The sequence below is a fragment of the Pempheris klunzingeri genome, chromosome 7, assembly GCF_042242105.1.
Source record: "Pempheris klunzingeri isolate RE-2024b chromosome 7, fPemKlu1.hap1, whole genome shotgun sequence".
Lineage (NCBI taxonomy): Eukaryota > Metazoa > Chordata > Actinopteri > Acropomatiformes > Pempheridae > Pempheris > Pempheris klunzingeri.
In genome coordinates this window covers 20782784-20809368 of record NC_092018.1, presented here as the reverse complement: position 1 = coordinate 20809368, position 26585 = coordinate 20782784, and the positions used below count along the sequence as shown (strand labels likewise).

Sequence of the window (26585 nt, the reverse complement as noted above, 5' to 3'; positions counted from 1 at the left end):
GTAATATGATAGCTTTGCCATCATCCTCCTCTCTCCCACCACCTCCACTGGGTCGAGGGGGCAACCCAGGACAGAGCTGGCCTTCTCGATGAGCTTGTCCAGTCTCTTCTTGTCCACAACCTCGATGCTGCTCCCCTAGCAGACCACTCTATATAAGATGGCTGATGTCACAACATAGTCGTGGAAGGTCTCAAGCAGTGCCCCCTGCACTCCAAAAGCCTCCTGAGCAGATAAAGTCTGCTCTCCCCTTTCCTATAAAGTGCATTGAGGAAAAGTTGGGCGAGAGCTGCTGTAACAGGCTGACGCTCATGTGGCGCCATCCTGAAATCATCTCATCTCAGAGTGGCTAAAGGAACACTGGCTACACTACATGGACGTGGCAGAGAGAGGAACCTATAAATGGCTGCCACCAGATTTCTGAGGGGGCAGGTGGCCAAAAGAGTTCATTTTTATTGAACACAGCTAAAAGTTTGTAAATTTCATATAAGCATATATATAACCCAGAAGTCTTGATTATTCTGGTGAAAAAACAGTTGATCTAGCGCCGCCATCAGGTCAAAATTGTATAATTATGGTCCCTAAAGGATAAATCTTAATATTTTTGCTAAACCTCCATCTAGTGCCACCATCAAGACAGACATTCCACTTTTATGCAATTAGTCTAAAAAGCTGATTGGCATTCAATTTACTGAGCACGTTCCTGCTCCCGAGAGGAGCCTCCATGGGCCTCCCATGAGTTTTCCTTTAACACTACCCTCAGACTTACCTGTTTTGCACACAAGATGTTTTAAAATCTAGACCATATCTCAAGGAGAATTAGTGTTGTAATAACACAAAGTCAAATGAGCGCATTCTACCTTTTCTCTCTCTCTCTCTCTCTCTCTCTCTCTCTCTCTCGCACCCACACACGGTTCCACAGTCACTTGTTCTTCTCTAACTGCATGTTTCACTGATATGCTATCAGCCTGTTGATGTTTCACCACCTTACGGTTTGTCGTGTTGACTGTTTGCCACTTACTGCTGCCATGCTGATTCTTTACCACCTCCAAAATAAAATGGTGTTAATCTCAACCATACTGCTCGCTGCTTACTGCTCACTTCTAACACGGATCTCCTTTCCACTTTCCATATAAGATAAGCCTTTATTGATCCCCAAACTACGTTGCAGCAGCACATGGACAGAGGTATATTACAAAATGAAAATAGAAATAAATATATAAAGTACACAAGAGCAATTAAACTCATAATTACAAGGCAAGCAGTACATATTCAATACATAGAATGTACTGTACATGACCACTGTACTAAAATTAAAACTAATACTGCAGCACCATCTCAAGTGAAGTCACGCAGTGGTGTGATTAGTAGCAAGACTGTAGGCCTATAACATTACACTCACATTACATTAACATAAGGTTGGAAAAGGTCTGACACCTGGAGGGAAGTAATAATACTCCAAGAGTTGCATGTTACCAATGGAAAAGTGGGAGGAATCCAAAAATCAAAAGCAAATTGGAGTACATTCTGTAATTTGAATTAATACAAAATGTGTTAATTTAGTTGAGAATTTCTTGTAATAATGTGTTGGTGGTTTATCAGTTTCTGTAATGATATATTAACTGTATTTTATTGTTTTGTTGTATTTGGCGGAATAATAAAAACGGTAGATAGTTAAAGTTAAAGTTAAATCTATTGATGCATTCAGGCTTGCCTGAGGAAAAACCCTTTCTCTCACGCCACCCTCGTAACAAAGTATCAAGTTCCATCCCACAGTTTTATATTGTCGTGTATAATATATTACACAATATATTGTTTTAGGGAAAATGAGGCTGTCTTTGACAGCATGGTTGTCTTCACTCATATGCAAAAGTATGCTGATAGTCAACTTTTTTGCTTATTGCTGTGTCTCTGCTCCCTACACAGTCGGCTTCAGTCCTCTCCTCATGCATGTACGTCTGTGAGAGTCCGTCCTGTACAGCAGCTTCAGCTATTTGCAGTAGCATCTGCAATCGAAGTGAAGTAGCACAATGGTGCCTTGGGGAATGGAATCAGCAGTGTTGGTCCCCGCGGTGTGCTGTGCTCTCCTGCCTTTGCGTACTCCAGGCCCTGTATGTCTGCCAGTGCTGACATCACAACACACTTTATTTGACCCTTCTTACAGCACTTGCACTACTGACTTCTTTGCCAGAGCTTGCATTGGCCTGCATCCAGCTGGCTGAGTAAAGGAGCATGCTTCTGTGTTTGTGGTGTGTGTGTGTGTGTGTGTGTGTGTGTGTGTGTGTGTGTGTATTTTTGAGTGCCTGTGTCTTGTGAGAACCAGTTCCAGGCTTTCTGAGTGAGGTTAGATTTATGGTTACAATCAAGTATTGGATAAAGTCATAGGACCCAGTTTTGTGCTCGTTTGAACCCTGTTTTTGCTTTTGGGGCGGCTGCGGCTCAGTGGTAGAGTGGGTCGTCCATCGATCGGAAGCACGCTGGTTCGATCCCCCGCTCCTATGAGTCAGCGTGTCCAAGTCAGTCTCCTCCAACTTAGAGTCCTCCTGTATGAATGATGTGTGAATGGATGAATAAGGATGTGATGTAAAAGCGCTTTGAGTAGTTGAAATTACTAGAAAGGTACGATACAAATACAGACCATTTACCATTTTTTAAAATTCATTTTAAGAGTCAGGAACCTGTACATCTAATTCATTTTGAGTTGTTTTGAATGCACCATTAAGCCCAGTTATTTAATTGAATTATTATTATTATTATTTTATTTAATTAGCTGATCTTAAAACATTAACTATGTTCATGCAGAATATGATCAAGCTTCCAGTGGTGCTGTCTTGTAATTTCATTTTGTAATTGTACATTATTACAAAAAATGTCAGACAAAGGGACTTATGGACACACACCTGCTTCCATGTGGGTAGATTTGTGGACTGTCATAAAGTTGTTTAAATATGTGTTCATTATTTATATTTATATATGTGTACATAGAGTGAAAGCCTAAAAGCAAAAACTAAAGCGAAGTTTAGTTTTGCCCTTGTTAAATGAATGAATGCAAATGAAATTTTTGCTTTAACATTTTGATTGTTTAGTTTGTTCATTTTGTTATCCTACATAACTGAATAAAATAAATTGTCGATGAATGAATGAATGAATGGTGCGGTGCAGCAAGAAAGTTTCACGTTCAAATCTGCTGGGCGGCTAGTTTGCAGTTTGAACACAGTTAGAGTGTTCGTTCACACCGGGTACTCCGGCTTCCTGCCACAGTCCAAAGACATGCAGGTTAGGTTAATTGGTGACTCTAAATTGCCCGTAGGGTGTGAGCATGAGTGATTGTCTGCCTCTGTGTGTCTGCCCTATAATTGACTGGCGACCAGTCCAGGGTTTGCCCCACCTCTCGCATCAGCTGGGATTGGCTCTAGCCCCCCCCCGCCACCCTTAAGGGAGAATGATGATTATATTATGATGATATTATAATCACATATTGTCAACTGTAAATGAAAATATAGCTTTCCCTAAACACAGGGGGTCTCAGTTGTTTTTATCAATCCTGAGTGGTAGCCGTGAAAATTCCTCTCAATGCAGCATTCCATGTTAATGCAACAGACCGTAGATGGCCAGCAGACAACACCTTCTTTATGACATGGGTAAATCAAACTGATTTCCAAACTGTCCAATAGAATGGTGGGATGTAAATATGAAACATGTCCTATTATGTATATTGTTTATATTATATATATATATAATATATATATTAAATATTGTATGTATTGTTATATTATAACACATCATCATAAATGATGCATTATTGTATATTTTCTCTTTGTGTGAATTCTGTTGCTGCTATAAATGGACAGCATTTATGTAGCCTGTTGCTGTGAGCCAGACAGTAAAAATTAAATCAAACCAGATGAGCATATTAACATCTCCGTTCGTAGAGATTTGAGATTATAGAGATTTCAGACACTGAAAAGGTGGAGAGGTGGTAAAAGCCTGAAGAGGACATGGCACCCTTAAAAATGTCTCTAAAGTTTGAGTGTCATGTAAAATGGGTTTAATTGTTCCACCCCAACACCCAGAAACACCCCTGCTAAAACCAGCCATCCCCTTCATGAAGGAGGCCCTTATTATCTCCCCTCCATCTTATGATGAGGGTGAGAGACGTCTTTTCTCTCATCTTAAATGGCTCCTTCTCGTTCAGCTGAAGTGTTGTAATGTGCTTAAATGGCACACAGTGGGAACATGCTGTGGCTTGTTAGCAGGCAGAGTGAGGAGGTGTTGGGAGCAGTAAGGATTGTTTTCAAGGATCACTGAGAGCTGTGTACCAAAGCCAACTCTGCTGATACAGCAGTTTTCATAAAATCCTTTGTCATATTCTTGTTGTGTTATTTGAGTAAGAAAAGAAACCAAAGTATGTTGAAAGCAAAAGCTGTTACCTTCAGTTACAGCAAACTGTGGCCATGAACACAGTTTCATCATAAATTACACTTATTTTTGTAATTCTATTTGATTGAAAAGATCTCAAGAAACGTTATAACAAGACTTGATTTACCAACTGGGAAAATTGGTCAACTGCCTCAGGGCCACAGGAACCCAGAACCCAAAGAGCCCAACCCCTGAAAGGTCCATGTTCACTGTGTTTGTGGTAATTACATGTTCATTTGTTTGTAATTCTGCAATATAAGATGATAAAATTACATGAGTTTATGAGAATATAGGTGAATCATTGTCATGTAAGAATGAAATCGCATAGGGGATAAGATCATTTAAGTGTGCAGCCCCCAGTTGTGCATGTTATAGTAAAATTACCCTACAAATCATCTCTGAATGGAACTAGAGATACATACTCATATACATAAACTGGAAAGTTTGCTGAGTGGAACAAACTGAGTAACATCAACCCTTAATTTGTTGCTGGTTTTCGTACCTCTACTGGTTATGTATTGACTGGGATGAAAGCCACATTAGACAGGATTGGTGGATGATATATAAAATGTTTATCTGATGGGACAGGTGTTGACTAGACAGTTGATTATTATCCTCCTGTAGCACTGTGAGACGTCACTGAAGCGTATCAGGCATGCAAGGCAAGTTTGTGCAACTCACTGAAGCAGGATTTGAGTGTTTGGCCTTTTGTCTGGCTGTCTAGGTGTGGTTCAAAGGGTGGGGGTTGATGTAGGAGACTCTACTACATTGATAGCAGACCCAAGATTAGCACCCACAGGTTATGGCCACACAATTACCCATCCTCTCGTTCGGATGGCCGCAGTTTGACGTAGCCATTTGGCTGATGAAGGCAATAACACTGGGAAACTTTCCCCATAAATCCCAGTCCTAAAGGGTCTGGGATTAGCTTTTCATATCCATTCCTTCGAGATGGCTTGCTCTGAAATATTTTCCAAAGTCAAAGGAGTTGAAATTTGATAGATGTGGGGAGGTTGAAGCTGACTTTTCTAGGTTTGTGAAGGGCAGCTTCATTTATAGCTAATTACCCCCTTACTATACATGCCTCTTCTTGTCATTGGACCAGGAGGCATGCTCATATTTCAGCACAAGACTTGCAGTCTCCATCCATATTTGTAGTATTGTGAGTAAATAGATATTTCTCCTACTTCTTGCCAACTTTCTTTAACATGTTTCTTTTTGCTGCCTTTAGTCCATCAAATTTAATTTCTTACTAACATAACATATTTATCATCATAGCATATCTTTAGAACTACCTACTCTCAGTTCTTTTGACCCAAAGTCAAGAAACGAAGATCAAAATAAAACAACCAAATCCAACAAACCAAGAGTTTAAAGAAATGACCTGCAGGCGGAGCATAGCTCCGTGGTTCCTTGTCCCTTCATGGAACACACATTTCACTGCTGACTCAACTGGTTTCAATTTCATACACAACAGCAGACTGCTGTATCTGCTACAAGGATAATTATGCTTGCGGATATGCTTTAGAATAAAGGTACAGGGTTGAAGAACAATTGAGTGAATGACTCTGATAGCATAATGTAACAGCATGTCTATCTGGGCATGACTTGGCTAGGAGGATGATATCATGGAGGCCTGCCATATGCATATGTGTGTGTACAAAATGACTCCTGCAGACTTACGACTTCTGTTTTATTGCAAAGTTACTCAGAAAACTGTTATTAAAGACCAAAAGCTGGTTCAACCCTAACCTTAGCCATCACTACTAAATCCCATACCCCAACCCTTACCCTAACCTTAACCTAATTCTAACCTTGTAAAACCAAAATGTGCTCTCATCACAATACAAAGCCATGCACACACACACACACACACACACACACACACACACACACACACAATGCACTTATTCCCTTCTAACACCAGTAGACACCTGGTTGGTTTCCTTTTATCTGTCATTTGGCTCAGAGATGTCTAGTGAATTAGATTAAAGGGCAGGGTGGCATGCTGAGATGAGATCCTGGAATACCTTTTGTTTCCTTTTGTACAATAGTAAAAAAAAATTACACAGAACATTTTTGAACTAATATATCAGCTTAAAGCATTACTTATAAAGTAAGCGTTTGCTGTGTAAGTCAGTTAAGTATTGTATGGGTATTAAAGACTGATGTTGTATCTTTTTGCTATGTGCCATAGAGCTCCATTATTGTCCAAAACTATTAAAAACATATCAGTGAGCCATGCTATTGTATTTGATAATGTTCATTCATTACCATGAACATACACATTGTAGTTTAAATCCCACCAAGTCAGTTAACAACCAGGCAAGTAGGGCAAATGCCTCAGGCCCCTTGATCTTCAAGGGACACCAGGTTCATTGTTTGGCAATTGGATTAACTTCATAACTTTGTTAGGTAATATTCAGTTCAATTCTATACGGCTTTAAGTATCCCCCTGAATGCAGTTGTTTCCAAGTTCTCAATCAACACTCTACAACACTTTTGTAGGGAGCCTGTAGAGTCCAAGAGGTCACAACAGTGGTAGCCAGGTGATAATAGTAAGATGTATAAACTATAATGTTAATTTGTGCACTTCTGCAATTTAGCTTGTGCAATAATGTAGTAAGTATACATATATAATGAGAACTAGTCATAGACATGTCAGCATATAAATATATGATGGATCAAATATACCGAGATGGACAAATGTGTGTTGTGATGGCTAAACAGCTTATAAAGAGGTAGTAAATAGATATACACTGTGATAAGAGCAGGTTGTAAAAGGTAAGTAATCAGATAAGTAAGCAGGTGTATACAGGTCTAGTATGTATAGTACAGCAGAAGCATGATGTAGCAAAGTGTAAAGTGATGTTGAAAGGTGACATAGTGACAGGCTTTAGACCTCAGGAGTTTCAGGACTGGATACTGCAGTACTGTGTGCGGGCAACAGAAAGGTTTTTGGCTGAGCCATTTGGGGTCTTTGATGATCCTGTTAGCCTTTTTCCTGCACCACTGGTGCTAGAAGCCATCCATGAATGGCAGCTACATACCGGTGATGTGCATTGCAGTTTTCACCAGCCTCTGTAAAGGCTCACAGTTTAGGGTGACGCAATTGTCATACCAGTCAGAATACTCTCAGTTGCAGAGTATCCTGGAGTCCATATTGAGCCTCCTCAGCCTGCAGAGGTAGAAGAGCCATCTCACTGTCTTTGTGAGGGATGCCGGTGTTCAGAGTCAGGGCAGAGGATGTGGTGGTGCCTGTCTCACAGCCTGTCAGGAAGTTCATGATCCAGTGTTGTGTCCCAGATCTCTGAGCTTGACTACGATCTTAGTGAGCACAATGATTTTGGATGCTGAACTATTGACAATGAACAGCAACACATATCTTATCTCACATTTCTTCCTCTGGTCCAAGTGGGACAGGGCTGTGTGGCAGATTAGAGTAATGGCATCACACATTGATCTGTTTGGTCTGTATACAAATTGCAGTGGATCCAGTGAGTGAAGGTTTTGGCTAACCACTCAAAGCACTTCATGGTGGAGATGAGTGCTGCAGGGCAGCAGTCGCTCAGGCAGAGGATTTTGGTCTTTTTGGTGAACAATGGTTGGTTGAACATTTGGAAACTACAGCATGGAGTAGTGACAGATTGAAAATGTCTGTGAAGACATCTGTCAATTGATTTGCACACACCTTGCGAGCTTTGGCCAAGGATGCCATCAGGTTCAGGTGCCTTGCATCCATGTGCACAGGATATTACTAGTGGGCAGGGGTCTTGGGCCTTTTGAACCGACTCAGCCAGGGTTTCGGTCTCAAAGTGTGCATAGAAAGTGTTTAGTTAATCAGGGAGGCATGCAAACATTATCTCGGCACTGCAGGTTACTCCATATGCTAATGATCGCCTGGAAGTCAGACTAATGAATTGATGGTATGGATGGCGTTGGTAAATGCCCAAACCACAGTGGAAACAGGCGTCAGTTGGTAAGAAAACCCTGATGTCCTGTGGGGCAGCAGCTGATTTAATTCTGCCTCCACTTATATAGTACTCCTGATGAACACTCCGTCGAACAGGTCAGGCCCTCAGTCCTGCTGCATCTCTACTAAATCAATCCACAGCAGTGGACCTGCAAGGTTTTAATCAAACCTGTGTCTATGTCATTAAAGCTGGAGTTAATGTTTGAATGAACATACAAGTTGACAGAGTTAATCACAGGTCAGCGTGGCCTCAGGCAGCAGAGTGAGACTGGGGTTCATCCAGAGGATGTTGTTAATTAAAAGTAGAAGAGGTAATGTTTTATCACTGTACATTAAACCAAGCCTTTCACAACAGTTAAACATTACATAACTAATGGCGCTGTGAGACACAAAGACTTCTCCCTCTCTTACTGATTTCTAATTTAAAGAACACACTCACGCACTGGGAGGTGCAGACCAGTGTGTGCTTCAATGTAAGACCAGCAAAATTCTAGTAGTAACCGAGGAGAAGATGTGGTTCCTTAAGAGGGCGGCATTTATGCTTTTTAATCGGAGCACTTATCGTCTGAGAGGGCAACATGAAGAACTAGACTCGAGGACATTTTTTCAGTGGATTGCATTTGTTCTCACAAAACATCATGTTATCATTAATCTCATGTCCCACTACCAAATTAGGTGTATTGGCAAACTTTCAGCTGTGTTCAATGAATAACTCAAACAACAACAATTTAAATAGCTCAGCACAACTAATATTTCAGATGGTTTCTCCAAATTCCAACATAAAATGCCACTTTTAATGCCACTAATGCAGTCTCAAAATTATTCAACCCCCTGAATAGAATCCCTCATAAGAACACTTATTTGAAAATCAGGTGATGTCTTAAGCACACCTGATGCATCTAATCAGGGGCCTCATTAGTTGCATCAGGTGTGCTTGAGATAGAACACATCAAATACCCAGACTGGCTGGGGGTTTGTTCACAGTGACGTTTGGTTGCATGACAGAAATATAGGTAAGATTGTTGGGTAAGTCAAGAGAACTGTCCAAAACGTTAAGAGAGAGAGATCATTGCCTTGCACAAACAAGGAAAAGGATACAAAAAGATAGCAAAGGCACTGAATGCTCCCGGAGATAGAAGCATAGTAGGACTTGGCTAACGTTCCTCAAGAACTCTGTCAGAACCTGATGTCTGGCTATGCATCACGTTTGCAGCAGGTCAACCTAACAGATCAACCTAAATGTCTGTACTGTAGGAGTCTTTATTGTTGACACAGGTTGAGATTGAAACATCACCGATTATTCTGATCTTTTTTCAATGTACGTGAACACTGACATCATCTTTCACAACTCCTCCGGAGCTGTACTGCTAGCAGGACTGAGTTTGAAACACGCCATGATAGTTACACAAAGTCTAGCAATCATTGCGGAATTCATTTAAAGGTTAAGCCAGGGTTTATAAAGATGTTGTTAAAGGTGACTCAGCATGATAGATCTGCCTCTGTATCTACAAGCTATTGCACAGATAGCAGACACCTTAGGCAGACATTTGTGACCCATTACAAAACTATGCCATTGAGCAACATTTCACAGCAGCTTAGTGAGTTCGGGATGGTGAAACAGCAATGATAATGATTCATTATCAAACTATAAGAGGACAAGTGATAAAAAGGGATTGCTCAATCAGAAGTGTGCAGTATGTGCAGGTCACATATCAATATTGTTCCATCTAGTCTTACATTCTTTGGCCAACATGGCCAATGGGTGTCCCACAAAATACAAAGCATACACCCACATCCATTCTTTCATACAGCTCTATATTCATTTGAAAATTTTCTGTTGAAATAGTTTTGCTTACTGAAACTGTAACAACTGGTTCATTCAAATGTGGTTTGACACTCAGATTGCAGCTTTGTGTAGTTCCAGTTTGTCAGCAGCTCTCGCATGTTTGTTTTACGTCTCACTTATCATTTCAAGTGTAATGTGGAATTAAAAAGTGATCACTGCGGGACTTCTTTAAATGCCACTTCTTCATTTTTGTCTTATTTCTAAGTAATTGTAATTGTAAGTGTGAAATGTGAAGTTACATTGCAAAAACCAAGTTGACAGTTGTGAATGTTCTCACAGTAATGAAAAGTACAAAGTCAGGTATAAATTGTTGAGATACAAATTCAAAATCCTTTCTGTCTTCACATCCAGTAAAGTCAAAGTAAAGACTCATTTTCTGACTGTGCACGATTTAAACTGTCCATCATATTGTAATAAAAACTACTGAAGCAGTTCTCTTTCCTATAAATCATGTCTGCAACACACAGCATCTAAATTTGTCATCTTTCTCTCTTTTTCATGTTGTGGCTGTTGGACTTTGTTCCACCTCTCAGGTAAGCAAATGACTTTCATCCTCACATTTTACATATATTTTTGCTTAGAGTGTTGATTCAAACAGAAGCAGCAATCATCTGTGTCTTAAAGTGCATCTATTTAACACTCCAAAACATATTCTTGTCATAACTTATCGTGACATCTATAGCATTTGCTTTGTTCTCAAGAATTGTATCAATTAGGCATAGTGATGAGTCATGATTCTGCTCTAAACACTGTGTTCATTCCAATAATTATGGGAAAAGCTGTTGCAAAAAGATGATATACATAGAAGTAGTGGATGCAGATATGGAGAAAGTATTGTGGACAGGATGTCCTTAGTGATGTAGGGTTAAAGAAAACATTCTGTCCTCCTGCTGACCGGCTGGAATTATAAAAAGGTTGAGAGCCTTAAAAGGAACACACTGAAGGTTTACATTCACATTAAAATCTATGTACAGAATTTACTGTCCAGTAACCCTGCACACATTCAGATCTACAGAGGGAGAAAAAAAAAGGTTTAAAAAAATGTTCATGGAGAGTTAACACACCAGTCTGCATGGGTCTGATGTGAATACCATATTCAGCACAGGAAATTTAGATTTGTCGCTAATCAGAGGATGATTACTTGTGCAGCAGTAATATAGCCAGTCTCAACATTCACAGTCACTTCATTAGTCACCTGAATGTGACATGTATACTTGAATTGTATTGTATTTGTGTTCATTTGGCTTACAAAAAATCTTTGCGTGTCATTTCTTTTAATGATGAATGGATCTGTTTTTTACCTGAGGTATTCTTTAACAAACCCAGGTGGCAGATATCATCTTTGCAGTGTGTCATTAGCTGGACTTTGTGACCGGTGCTGCTCTTTGAATCCTAATAAGTTCGAATGACCTACACTATCACATGCTTCCTGTTTGGCTTTAACTTTTTTAAGAGCCCTAACTTAACTTCCTCCCTAAGAGGAATACATTAATTGAGCCCAAAAAACAGGTCCACTATAAACAGAACACTAGACAAGCACCTGACATAGTGTGAAGCAGCATTTTAATATCAGATGTCTAACGGCTGCTTGTCTGACATTGATTAACATCTCTGCTCTGTGTAGCATTCCACCTTCTTCAGCAGGTCTATTTTGGAGTGCTGGGGGGGGGGGGGGGGGGGCTCTCTTCTAACTCTGGAAATAGTTTCAGACAAGAGACCAGAGCCTGTGTATATCTGATTTGTGCCAGTAAAGTTGGTCACAGTAGACAGTACCTGTTCCAGTAAGCAGTAAATGATTTATTTGACTAAATATCGTAACCTCAGGAATGTAAATGGTCTGTATTTGTATATCTCCTTTCTAGTTATTTCAACTACTCAAAACACTTTACATGACATCCTCATTCACCCATTCACACATCATTCATACAGGAGGGATCTAATTTGGAGCAGACTATTCTTTCATACTCACTCACACACTGAAGCTGCTTCATGAGCATGTACATGCATGTGGGCAGGAACCACTGTTCAGTCTCACAGAGATGCTGGCATGACACACTTGGTTTTGTTGATGCTTTGTTTCATAACATTGTGGTTAATCAACCTCTACCAGGTACAGAGAGCTTTTATATTTCCTCATGCTCAGGAAGTGATGCATTTTACATGATCTGTTTGTTCATTGACAGAAGTTCTGTTAATGGCATAACTGCATGGAAATATCAAAGAACAGAGCATCAGCGACTACAGCTAAGACATTATAGAGAGAAAATCCAAAGAAAATCCAAATGTGAACCAAGATATATATTATTTCAGCACCTTTCATGCAAAATGCAATTTGCAAGAAGCAAATTGCAGGAACTTCCACAGTACAGAATCCAATGCAGATATCCAAAATCAAAATGGATGAATAAAGTAAGTTAACATTTGAAATAAAATAGAATTGGTTGGGAGTTGTCTAGTGGGCAGTCTGCAGTATAATGAAGTGGTGGAGCTGAGGTCTGGGTGGTGGAGCCACTGATTAGAGGTTGGAGATCCAGTGAATTGAGCTTGACCTCAGTGTGTCAGCAGATCGTGTAACACGGAGCAGCTTCCAGCCGGCCAGTGTTGTATTGTGTTGGACATACTGCCTGCTGTTCATTGACTGTTCATGCTGAGCCTGCAGTTATACTCTAGTCTCTGCCTCTCACAGTTTGTGGAGCAAGGGGGGTGGTTCTTTATAATTTTGGCACTTTCATTGTGATCTTTTTCAGTCCCACCACCCCAATCACTGCCACAGATTTTTCTCCTAGTTTAGATTTGTACTTTTCAGTCATGGTTTTACAGTTTTTGATGTCTTGCTGTGCAAATTTTAAACAAATCCCCAAAATGTCAGCAAAAGAAAATGGGAATGAGCATCTATCTACAAATGTTGTGTTAAATTCTCATATTGTATCAAGGCCTTAACATGCCTCAATTGCAGACACTATTATTTCATCATTCATATTTATGTCATATTTTAATTATAATTATATTACATTCAATTATTTTTAATGACAATGCAGGACATGGTGGTTATGTGGGAATAATTAGAACAGCAGCCTTGAGATCTCAAATATAAACATACAATTAGTGTGTCCAGGCAGACAAAGGAGAGGAAAGAGGCTGCTTATGGGTTAAATTTGCAACATCAGCTATATTAGTTTTTTTCCACAATAGTTCTCTTCTGAAGAGTTCTTAAATTCCTTGGATATCATGATGGTGTGTTAGTGGGCAGGAGGTTGGTCTGCTTCTGTTTTCTCATGTGATAACCTCATGGACCTGCTGACTTTGCAGGAGCTTCGTTTGATGTTACTGCAATGCGGTTTTTAAAGTTCATATTTGTATTTGGAGGTTCTACTTGAGCAGGTTTACATGGTGTAATGTTCAAAACACACATTATATTTGACGGCAGACAGGAAGGTGGACACTGGAGGTTTTCAGTGGGCGGGGACAAACTGTCTGCTGAAAGGTCACATGATCAACAGAGTCCCTTATGACATCATAAGGGGAGCCAAATCCAAACGATGTGTTTTCACACACATTTACTGAAAGAATGAGCAGGAGAAGAAGAGAGAGGATGGTGTTTTCTCAGAGCTTGGCGGTGTATAGACATACATAAGATGCATATGTATATGTTTATGTTGAAAAGTAAAAAGTAAAAATTCATTCATTCATTTTTTTTCTATTTTCAGTATTCTTCTAATTCTTATTCTGTTCATATTCTTCTCTTATCTTACAGTTAACAGTGCTCTATTGATCTAGGCAAAGATACCAAACACATTTTAATTCTTATCTTTAATATGTCAGTTAGGTGACTTATTGCAAAAGTGTTCTATGAATCCATGTTTCAAATAATGACAGCTTTGCATGATAGCTCTCATTTTAGACCTCCTGAAATGTTGAAATCTGACAACATTTGCTTTCATGTTCAGCGAGTATGAAGTATGACCCAACAAGAGTAAACTTATTTAGGATTATGAAAACTTAATAATACAAGGTTTACCTCAACGCTCTCGGTTTATCTGTCCATATTGTGAATGATTGTTCATTCTGTATGACTAAACATATTTGCAAGATGGAATAACACGTCTATTATGGCCAACATTGATATTCCAGCAGCAGAGAAATCAAAAGGAGGTTGTTCTGATGATGACAAGATGGGCGAGCATGCTGATTTGGTCTTCAGTGATTGACTGTGCCTTGCATCTGTTTACTTGCTGGGGGCCATGCTGGCCTTTGAAGTGGCCAAGATTTCGGAGAACAGAGAATGTGCTCTGAGACTTGTGAAAAATGCTTAGAATGGCTCCAGTCATTGTGTTACAGCAGTGAAGCAGAAGTGGTAACCGAGTCTCACAGAAGTTCATGATATAGTCTCGAAATTTTAATCTGTGAATTTGTCCCTGAGCACGAATTTCAAACCATTGTATTTCTATGGGATTAACTTTTCGTGTCTATATCATGTCTTTTTCCTGTCAGTAGGACATCTGTTGGACCTAAATTTCTCATTTTATATTGATTTTTAAACTATTACAGCTAGATTACTCAACATTTAACCACAAGATTTTATCCTTGTTTTCCTCTCTTTATTTTATCAGTCCACAGTCTGAAAGGTCTGCTGCCGGTCAAACACATGTTTTTGATAAGTCAACAATACGAGCAGTTTATGCTCTGGCCATTCATTTGAATTTATTTCTCCTTCCATCCTGAATAATCATGTCAGTATTTAAAAGTGAAAGCTGCTTGACTGTTTCTTTGGAGGTGAAGACACTCTACTTTTCTCCACTGTCGCCACTTCATGTTAAACATTTCTCAACATAAAAACATGACTGTCTCCTTGACGGCTAAACAATACAATGGGCTATCATTAAGACCATCAGTTTTAATTACTTCCTCCTCAAAAAACAATCAAGCTTTTTATTAATTTTTCATATCGAAAGCGGTGTCATTATCCAGAGCCTCATTGACTGTTTATATGGAGACGAACACATCTTACATTGCTGAATTAAATCATAGATCATCTATATGCAGTGTAGTTACTAGTTTGGATGTACTAAATATGTGATATATTCAGTATATATATCTTCTGGTGACCCAAAAGCAACCCTAATCTGAGAACTACAACTGTAATGCTGATTAGTGTCAAATTGCAAATGTGCAGCTCTAGTGAATTGTAGTGTTTGAGGTTTTTGTTAAGAGCTCTGTATAACTGTTGGTCCCATGTGTGTAACCCCTTATTATGATGAATTACAAGTGGAGTGAATTATAGTGATCTATGTTACATTACACACCATCCTAACAAAGTATTTGGTTTAGCTCTATGACAAAGTTTCCATTTTTCAATTTCATGGACACAAGGCCTCCCAGGTCTAGTTTCAAAGAGCGTAACGAAGGCACATTTTATTTAATGAAATAAATAAAGTAACCCAATATTAAAATTTAACTGCAAATTTGAGAGTGTAATAGTAGCTAATAGTTATAAGAAATATAAGAAACTTGAAATGAAATAATGATCGTATAAAGGAAATAAGGACTGTATTAAGGAATGAGGTGAAATGAGGTGTAGGTCTATGAAATATATGAAGGTGACAAGAGCAAAAATTGTAAAATCCAGCTTGATAACCCCATCTTCATCCCATTTATATGGCCATTGTACAAAATTTGATGCGAACACACACACACACACACACACACACACACACACACACACACACACAAAGACATCCTAAAAACAAGCATGTTAAGTCAATTTGTTATTTTCTTAAGTGGTCAGCATGTGCTCTCCAAACTGAATTTTACTTGGTTACAGTTCAGATTTGTGTTGTAAGGGCTCACTAGTTGTGTTGATTGACTTTCACAGGATTTCAGGGTAATCATGTCAAAACAGGCAATGTTTAACCCTTTCCAAGGCAACAAGGATCAAATACATTTGGGGACTGAAATAATGTAAATGGTAAAGCAGCAGATTTAACACAGTGAGACAAACGGGCCCAAAGGATTCTCATGATCTTATTCCTTATCACCAATCACTTGGGGAAAGAGGAATCAAAAGGTCCTGAGGTTTGTACATCAAGCAAATCCATGTTCTCCTAGGTCCTACAGGGGTCCTACTGACAGGAAAAAAGTTAATCCCATAGAAATAGAAAATTTGTGTCCACAGAGTTTATTGATTATGGTCATATCTTGTGTAGTTTCAGAAAAATTGTTTCTCAGGAATTTCTGGCAAAGCCAATGTATGTGTATTGCTTTTGTGGCATTTTTGTGTTTATTAATTGACAGTGAAGAGCGAATGAGGCTGAGTGAGAGAGATATGACACCACCTTTCTGCTACCAAGACATTCCAAATAATGCACAGCTTAAAGATTTGGATTCTTTTATTCTTGGCTTTGAATGTTTTTCTCTAAACCTGCCATAACTGATCATTCATCTAGCTGAATCGATATATTGCACAGAGTGAGGTCGTTCTGAATGTTGTCATAGAAGTTTATTGAAAGTAGATGTCCTGTTCGTGTAGAAGAGAGATCAACAGGAGAGATCAGTGTTTCACTGTGCATTTTATACACTTCTGGTGTTGTTATAGTCTGTGGAAATATGCAGTATACAGTATATGAATTTCAGAACAATCAGGCTAAACAAACATAAGAAGAAATGCACACATGGTACACATGAAGTTAAGATAGGCTAATTGCATCCTGATGGTTTAGAAGACTAATATTAATCTTCTCTTTTGACTCTTGCTTTGATGGTAAACATTTCTTCAAATGCAAATGTGTTCCTGTGAGGCCTGGTCATTGACATTAAGTGTTTTTCTTTGAGAATTCTACACAAAGAATGAAAGCATTTCGACTAATGCAGTCCAAAAATGAATTCAAAACATAAGTTATATGAGTCATTTTTCAAATTATATTACATATCATTTCCATTTGGCAGAAGCTTTTGTCCTAAGCGTCTTACAGAAGGCATTAAAACTTAAAGCCTGAATATGACTTGACTTTACATTTAACATTTGAAATGTTATCCTCAGACCAACTGTCTGAGAAGGCAAGGCCCTGAGGAATTTCTCCTCCACTTCCGAGGAAGTGTCCTCAGGGTTGAAACCTCTTCTCTATCAAACATGGATTTGCTTGATGTACAAACCTCAGGACCTTTTGATTGGTGATAAGGAATAAGGGAGCGGGATCATGAGAATCCTTTGGTCCAGTTTTTCTTACTGTGATTTCAGTCCTCAAATGTATTTGATCCTTGTTGCCTTGGAAAGGGTTAAACATTGCCTGTTTTGACATGATTAACCTGAAATCCTGTGAAAGTCAATCAACACAACTAGTGAGCGCTCACAACACAAATCTGAACTGTAACCAAGTAAAATTCAGTTTGGAGAGCACATGCTGACCACTTAAGAAAATAACAAATTGACTTAACATGCTTGTTTTTAGGATGTCTTTGTGTGTGTGTGTGTGTGTGTGTGTGTGACCTGTAACAGTGTGTCCTGCAACCTGCAGCATCTACTTTCTCAGCAGCCCATGAAAAAATAACACTTAGAGCTGCCAATATGTGGTCAGCTCGTTGCCACTTAATCTTATAGGGGCACAGAATGTCTCTTCATATTACCTTCCATATCTTCTTTTATTGTGTGTGTGTGTGTGCGTGTGTGTGTGTGTGTGTGCTCGCACCCACACTAGCAGAGCGCTGTTACTGGTGGCACTTAGCCAAATGGAAGGCTGCCAACATGACCAGGCAGTAGCATTGTTCTCAGATTAACTCTTAAGCATACACATCCACACACACTCAATGTATTTGCGTACGCACACACACTTCTCACACAAACATTTTCACACACAGAAGCCTGCTGCAGCCAAGGAAGATTATATACATGGGATTAGAAATGCTAAAAATAAACATTCTCACAAGTGTCTCATCATGTTGATTCTTATGAAACTTAGGACTTAGGTCAAACACACTGTACGAAGTATCACACAGAGGCAGTAGTCTCACACATCTGATTTTATGCCTTGTCATTTGGTAAGTTAGAATTTTGAATCTCATTAAAATGACTTAGATCATGGCTTAGTATATCATAAATATGAATTAAAGTTACAAACATAATAGTATTTGTGGAGAAATATGAAAACATATAATAACTGATATATATAAAAACTGATGTTGCAAGAATAATGCAAGAGATGAAGACAGAAGGAGTTCATCTATTTCAAGTGACACCTAAAGCCTCCCGTTTGTTCCTAACAAAGCATCTGCACACTGCAGGCCTAGGGTTCGTATGGAATAGCCTGCAGCAGGTTTAAACATGCTCAAGTGCATATAGGTCTGAGTCTGTCCCATAAAAAAGAAGATGTATGAATCACTTTAGTTTTTGATCAAATCAAAGTGATTAATATCATAAAACCATCACACTAATACATTTTCAAATTAGTGTAGTTGTAATACCAGCAGTGTAAAATGGACTTTGCAGCTAATCAGGACCATAAAAACATGCTGCTGAGTCTTCATCATTCTGTGAGTGTATGGACGGGCTGCTGTGGAACATTTGTTAGCGTGTGTCTAATTTTACAGATTCCTCTGACAAGGCGATGACACCGTTTGTGCTACTGTAACTGCACAACACAATAAAATAAACAGTGAAATGTTTTCCCTCCCTACATTTCTCATAGAAAATGAATGTCAGGGAAAAAAGGGAACATAACCAGGTCCTGAGCAGATTAAGTCTGAAGCCTAAGTTACCATGGTGATCTTGCCAGGTTAAAAGCGTCCATGACACACTCCCCTGGATTTCGTCTCAACATACCTCGCTAGTCTTGCTTCATAGTTCACCCCCTCAGCTTTCACAGTGTGTTTGTAGACTTGTGGTGAAAGGAGAAAGGCCAAGAGGCTTTTCCAAGTTCAATGTGAGCAGGCTTCCCTCAGGTGACCCGGTGAATGACAGTCTGAGAGCGGCCTGAGAGCCTCCAGGTTCAGCTGAACCCAGTGTCTTTCACCCTGCCCCAGCCTGTCTGTCTGTTCATTTACTTTACACACGGAGGGGGAAAACAAAAACAAACAGACTAGTAGTGATCAAACAGAAAGGAATGCTGCCCGGTGACTTTTCTCTTGCATTCAACTCCTTTGCTTCATAGCTGGCAAAAGGACAACTTCACAAATGCTATTGTGCAAGAACACTGTGTATATAAATGATTACAGCACGTTATAAGGGGTTTTAGATTAAATATTAATGGAAGATTTTACTGCAAATTTCATAGCTGTAAAGTATGTGCAGGCAGTCTGTGAAGAATATGACCATATTGAAAAAGAAATCAGCCCTTTTGTGCAGGGAGCCAGTCAGAGCGTGAATACACATACAGGATGCATTGTGTGTTAATGTTCTGTTTTGGGCGTCATGTTTGCTTACAGGTACTCATAGCTGCAGGAAGGAGGGGTGCCCTGAGATTGGTTAAATTTTCCATTGTTGCAATATTTATTTGCAGTCATGTTACAGGTGTGATACATAAATGAAAACACCACAATGCTTTTTTCAGATGAAAAAAAATATATATATATAGATAGATAGATAGATAGATAGATTGATTTATATTATAACAAGGAACATCTCATTATAATGAACAATACAAAACTGATGTTGCAAATAAGGCAAGAGATGAATGCTGGCAGAATACATTAATCTATTATTGATATCTTCCCCGGAGCTCTCTGGTTCCTGTGGATCCTGGTCCTGGTTCTCCTGGCTGTGGTTCTCTGGCTTTATGAATCACTGCTGCGGATCGTCAGCTGCCGCCACTTTTTACTGATATTAGTTGTGTTCTATCTATCTATCTATCTATCTAAAATATGTGTTTTTATAATTGAAACCCTTAATTCTTCAAACGTTTTTAACAGTTGGCTTCCATAAAAAAGTTGAAAATGAAGGGTTTCAATTATAAAAACACATATTTTACATTCATTTTACTGAATGTACTACTGCTGGTTAGTGTGTGTGTGTGTGTGTGTGCTGACATGTGTGTTATCGCCTCTATGAGCATATGAGCACATGCTCATCATTGTCTCCACATGTATGCCTTTGCACTCCATGGGCCTCACAATTGATCCTGCGGCATTGTCATCCGCTGTGCATTTGTGCACTTAACATTTTTGCAATCGCTTTCTGTTCCTTTACCTTTCGATATTCCCTCCACCATGGACCACCTGCTGTGCTGCATTCTCAATGCATTCACGTCCCCCCTCCCCCAACACACATACAAACACACAGACACACAGACACTGACACAGACACACACACCCTCACCTCCCACCTCCGGAACTTTCCCCTTAACGAATCCCCCATCCACCACCCCCGCCATGGTTTCCTCCTGAGTGCTGACCTGCACTGGTCCTGTAATATTGGTGACAGCTAATACACTTCTAAATGATCAGTTATTATCTCTGGGGCCTCGTCCACAGGGCCCCACTGATTCCAAAGGTCATCCCTCTGTCTTCCAGTATTGATTAGGTGGGCCTGTTAACGTGGCTCTGGGCCTTACTGAAAGTGAACATTGCCACTAACATATTTCCATCAGCTGTATCTGGCTGGAGAGGCCCATTTAAAAGCCTCTTTGACACTGTCGCTGCCCCAGTGAATAGGGCAGGATGAAGAGCATAATGGATATGCCAATAAGGAAACTAGTACTACTAAAATATACCAGGGTCCACAGGCAAGACGGACACAAGCACCTATCCTGCCGAGATATTATTGATTTGTATTCTCAGTCTTTTCATTTACCCTTTTTCAAATCAAGTTCAACACACAGTAAATTCATTATTGCATTTCATAAGAAATGTGCAGAATGAATGAAGACAGGGCATGGACAGGTGGCAATGACGAAAAGAAAAAGCAAAACCTAATACACTGATAAATACTGTAATATACAAAATGAATACAGGACAAGACAATGAAAATATAAATATAAATGATAAGTATTCTAAGTATTCATTTATATATACTGTACATGAACATACCTGTATACATGTATACCCATAAGTACATGTGGGACTGTAGCTAGTGTAGAAAATCTTTTTCAGTTTCCTTAAATGGATATTTAATCTGTCTGATGTATTATTATACTGTGTCTCTGCACTTTGCCTTCCCTGAGTCTAAGGTGACCAAAGGTCTGTGGGCAGAGAAGATGATTTTTCTTTTGCTTTATTCTCTCAGATGCTTCAATAAAAGTAGAAATAAAGTCAATTACTAGCTAAAAATATCACAGTTAAGTGATTTGGTTACCTTTGCAGCTGCAGTTTTTAGTGGTGTTGCCGTGATGTCATTATATTGGAAGGTGTCTCTAATATTTGGTCCCCGTGTATATAAAAGGGGTGGACTCATTTCACTGTTTTGTGTGTTTATGCTCAGCGACTGACATACTGTAACTCTCTGAGGTACCCAGATGTGAAAAAGCTATTCATGGCCATAAAGCATTTTCCTGATATTGTTCCAGCACCAGTGTGGCACTGTGCATCTTTGTGTTGAAAGTATGTACCAAGCTCTGTTAACTGCTGTGCGATACACTCACTGTGTTCAAGGTTACTCAGAGACCGTCTTGAAGGAATTCATTGTCCTCGTCCTGTCCCGTGTTGGCCACAGTCCTAAACAAACATGCCTCTCTGTCTAACGCTGGTGAAACATGTTCTTGATTTTCATTGATGAAAATGTTTCATTTATGATTAAATGATTTCTTTATTTCTTTTTCAGTTGTATGAACTGGATGATGATGAAAAGCGCAAGGAGTTCCTTGATGATCTTTTCAGTTTCATGCAGAAACGGGGTGAGTAGTGATTTCCACTTTAGTACAAGAGTGGGCCTGCCCAATGTATTGTATAGGCTACATGGAAAAAGTGCACTCAATAATAAAGCTTCTCAGTGTTCCATAATCTCATCTGTCAGCACTAAAACTGGCAATTAAAATGTCAAACTGATAGCTATGATGGACTAAATTATATGAAAACTAGCCCTGAATTACTTTCTAAAAAATCCTGTGAACATGATAGTTAGAAACAGTTGAGCTGCAATGAGCATAACAGAGGTGTGACAAGAACAATGATGTGGCGTTTATATGTCATTATGCTTCATAGATATTCAGTACATACCCCTGAGCATAAGATATTCTTCTATTAACATATTTTTACCACTATCATATTCTATCATCATACATGAAGTCCTTGAATGAGCCCCTCCCTGCTCCTCTAGTCCTTAAAACAAAGCAAGCGAAAAAAAAGCACCTCACTGTATTAATCAACAAATACAATTTGCTCAGCTGTCATGGTGTAACCTTAGTATGGAATTGCAGTCATGTTTCTATAACCACTGAACAAACTCCACCTATTGAGATGCAGATGAAATGCAGACGCTAGTTATTGGACTTAGTTATTGGACCGTTATTATTTCTTTCAAATCTCATTGATAATTCGGTGCGAGTATTAGGCAGGCTAAAGTTCTCTGTGCTTCACAAAAAAGAAAGAAACATGCAGTCTGCAGGTTTAGAAACTAGAGTTATCACCTTTCTGACAAGCATCAACTGAAGTACTTTAAATCTCTGTGATCTGTTGGAGTAAGATGAGAACAAATACCCGTTCTAAATACCCGTACTGTTCCTTTACCCGCAACTTAAACAAGACTGATTGTTTGGGAGCTCTAGGAGCAGAGTTGTAGTTGTGATCAGCCCTGCAGGTTTCAGCTTCTCTATTTGTGACATTAGCAGCACAGTAACTGAGACATAGTGGAGGGCAGTGTAGCTGGCATCCACAAGCCTCATCACAATATATATATGAATTATCTGCTGTTATTGACCACTTAGAGTGTGAATGTGTGTTTTCCCAAAGTGAGGATTTAGCTGGCAGCCGCAGGTTTTTTTTGGGAAGTAGAAACATGTTTAGACCCTTCCATAATATAAGGAAGTTAACCACCCAGCAGAGAATAAAAGGCACGAACAGTTACATTGACTGTCTATTTTAGGAGCACAAGGCTATAGCGTGCCATGGTTTTGTTATTTCAAATTCCTTGTTCTGTACACAATGTTTTACATGTCTGCAGATACATTCGTTTTATGACCTCACCTGCTTGTCCTTGACGTACAATACAATGCCAAAGAATTAGGGAAAACTGATTTCTAGTGTAATGTATTTTACATTCCATGGCATAATAGAAATTGTTAAAACAAGAATAAACAACAATTGCTGTCTGGGAAAGTTTTTAAGTAACTTTATTATTTTAATGCTTAACCACAACAGATTGGTTTCCTGTGCAAAGTAAGAAAGGAATGCTCCAGTTAATCTAGAAACATTAACTGAATTTGCTCACAGAAAACTAGTTATCAGGCCCTGATGTTGTCAAATTTAGAATGCATTAAAGAATAAAGATTTTTTTTCTTATTTTCTCCATTGCAAAGCCTGAGTCACTAATAATGAAAAGCTGAAAAAGAACTTAGGATTTTTTTTTTTTTTTTGCAGACTTAATTTGTTAATCAAAAAAATACTATGTTCTATATAGTATAATGTAAATTAATACCCATCCCAAATCCCCAAATTTCTCCTACTATTGAAGTTTGAAGTTCAAAAGTAAAGTTTAAAAACATCAACAAGCTAGGAGAAGTCATTATGATGTTAGGAAGCTATTAGGCAACATAACAAGACTGGATTGTACAGTATCTGTGTACGGTATACATTCTTGAATTTGTTTAAACACAGAAGTAGTCTTTTAGTCTACTGTCTGAGCAAGTTCTTTTTACACACTGACTTTCTATTGTAGTATTACTCATAGATATGAAATTAAGGGTCATAAATGACACAGCTAATACAAATGAAAATCGAATAGGATCTGCTGCATTGGTTGACTGAAAGTTACTGGGACCATAATGACAACAAATCTTCCAACTGGAGCTGGTTAATATAATTCAACTGATAATGAGCTGCTGCCATCTTTGAGATGTTTCCGCTTCCGCACAGTACTGTACTTTACTTTGGCACACTACTGTGTATTTGATGGTTGTGGTATCATCCCAAAAACTAAAGTTCCGTTCGACCACAGTCCAGCTGTGTGCTGTGACAGCTGTAGGAAAGCACATGTTGATGAAATAATGATGTAGTTGGGTGGTCACTTGGGTTTAAAGATGTATGGATTGTTGTTGGAGCGTTCAATTAGAGATTGATTTTGGACTTAGTGTAGGGAGACATTGTCAGTGCAAAGCAGATCAGCAGCAGCCTATCTCCTCTGCTCGCCTCTGACAACTGTGATCAGACTGGACTGCTCCAAATATCCCAATCAATGTTTCTTGAAAACATCACTGTCATTCTGCACTGACAAAGAAATGGCAGCAAGGCTGGTTTGCTAACCAGAGATCCCAGTGAAACGTGTGAAACATACAGTGCTCCTTTGATACTGTTGATTTATTGGCTGGCTGAATCCAGACCACAATAATAAAAGAGGTTTGGGGTTTCACCGGATCAGCAGAACAACATTGCTTGTCAATACCTTCTGAAACTATTACCAATGGTTGTAAAAAATGATTCATATATAAGCTTTAGACCGATGTGATGAAGGTTTGGTGTGATGGGTCAGACTTTGCTTGATTGTGCATCTCCTGTTTCTGATTCTTCTTCGTTTTTATTCATACCAGGATATGCAAATTAAACACAAAGTAAGCATATATGATAAAATACAAACATGATGTATCTGATAATGAAGATATGTGTATTTAGTGTCTCCCATTGGTTCGTCCAGCTGCACTGAGCAGTGCACAGTGACGCAGAGAACAGTCTCGTGCATTAAGATGTTTTTATTAACCAAAGGTAACGGCAATTAAAGGCAGGGTATGAAACTCACAGACATACAGCCTGACAGCAATCAATAAATCAAATGGTCTTAGATTAAAAAAAAAGAAAAGGAAACGGTATATGTGGCTGTTGCAGGAATGTAGTAATAAGCCCATCTAATCATTTTATTGGGTCCGAACTGAAACGCTAAGAGAGGCTGTCAGCCAGCAGCCACAGAGATGTACCGTGGACTCTCTCAGTGCTCGCGGCCTGAGAGGAGGGCGTGTTTTTTTGTTTTTGGTTGGATACTTCCCAACCACTCACTCTTTGAATAATATATATATATATATATCAATCAAAACCAAGCTTTTGTTGTGTCTGTGACCTGATTCAAAATAGTTTGCATTTCAGTTTCTAATCCACAGTAAACTTGGAAAGTAATCCTAAACCCTAAAAAAAATAACCCATCAACATTGCCTCTTCACATTAACACGGCACTTGTCGTCAACGTTTCATCTTTGACCTGTTTACCCCCCACAAACTCATCTCATTTGTTGACTTTGTCCGACATGAAATTACGTCATCTGATTTCCTGACGTCTTTCTAGCAGAAATCCCAGAGGGTAAACTTCTTCATGCTCATTGATTGAAAGCCAACCACAAGCATGTTCAAGACGCAGTAACGTAGTTAGTTAGTTACCTTATTTGGTTCTCCAGTATTTAGTTTGGACCCATTGTTGGACCACAGCAGTGTAGTGTATAGTCTTGACTGGGCCTGGACGCTCTGCTGTGAAAGCTTGTGCAAATGCGCGAGAGGACTTCCTGTGATTTCTCGTAAAATAAAGGCCGTTTTGTTTTAGTAAAGGCTTAAAAGCAGTGATTTGCCACCGCACAACCACTTCAGCATCATATCCTGCCTCCTGCAGCCCTCGGCTAAACCAAACAGAGTATTTCAGTAGGTGATAACGGTCTGACAGACAGTCTGATGTTTCGTGTATAGACTGTATGGTTGTGTGCTACATGTGTGAAAGGGCGACTCCACATGTCCGGACCTGATACTCCGGGAATTGAGTGAGTTGGGAGAGTTTATCGAATGTTTAACGAAGAAAATCGAATGATGAGGATGGGAAATGTAATTTTTAATTCCCACACTCTGCCTGCTCCATTGCTCAGGCACCTATGCACACAGACCTATTCAATGACATATTTTCTCTTGTTAGAAGAACCCAACGGCTGGAATCGTACAGCAGATGGTCAGAGCACCTTTGTGTTGGTTTGCCAGTCTTGGAAGCAGAAACGTGGAATCCTCATTGAGAGATTCCATCAAAAGTAGAGCAAACAATGGCTGTGATGGCTTCCTTTGTGTGTTGATAAATACCCAGGGTGATTTACTGTTGCCCCCGGGGCTGTGGTTATTAATTGATTTTTATCTCTTAGGTCTAACATCAGCACTTTTTCTCAAATAAGTCAACTTTTGTCCCCCACTTAATTGCTTAAGAGTACTATGTGGCAGGAGAAAAGGCTACTTACCGAGTTACCTTAAAGAATGGCT

The 26585-nt window shown here is 39.2% G+C and overlaps 1 protein-coding gene across 1 annotated transcript in view; it reads left to right on the top strand.

The window, feature by feature from the left end:
• The window catches only part of arid3c (AT rich interactive domain 3C (BRIGHT-like)), a 63326-nt gene that overhangs the window by 24328 nt on the left and 12413 nt on the right, over nucleotides 1–26585 (top strand). The window contains exon 3 of the mRNA XM_070834386.1: nucleotides 21979–22051. Within this exon, the coding sequence (XP_070690487.1) occupies nucleotides 21979–22051 (73 nt within the window). The remainder of the gene's footprint in view (nucleotides 1–21978; nucleotides 22052–26585) is intronic.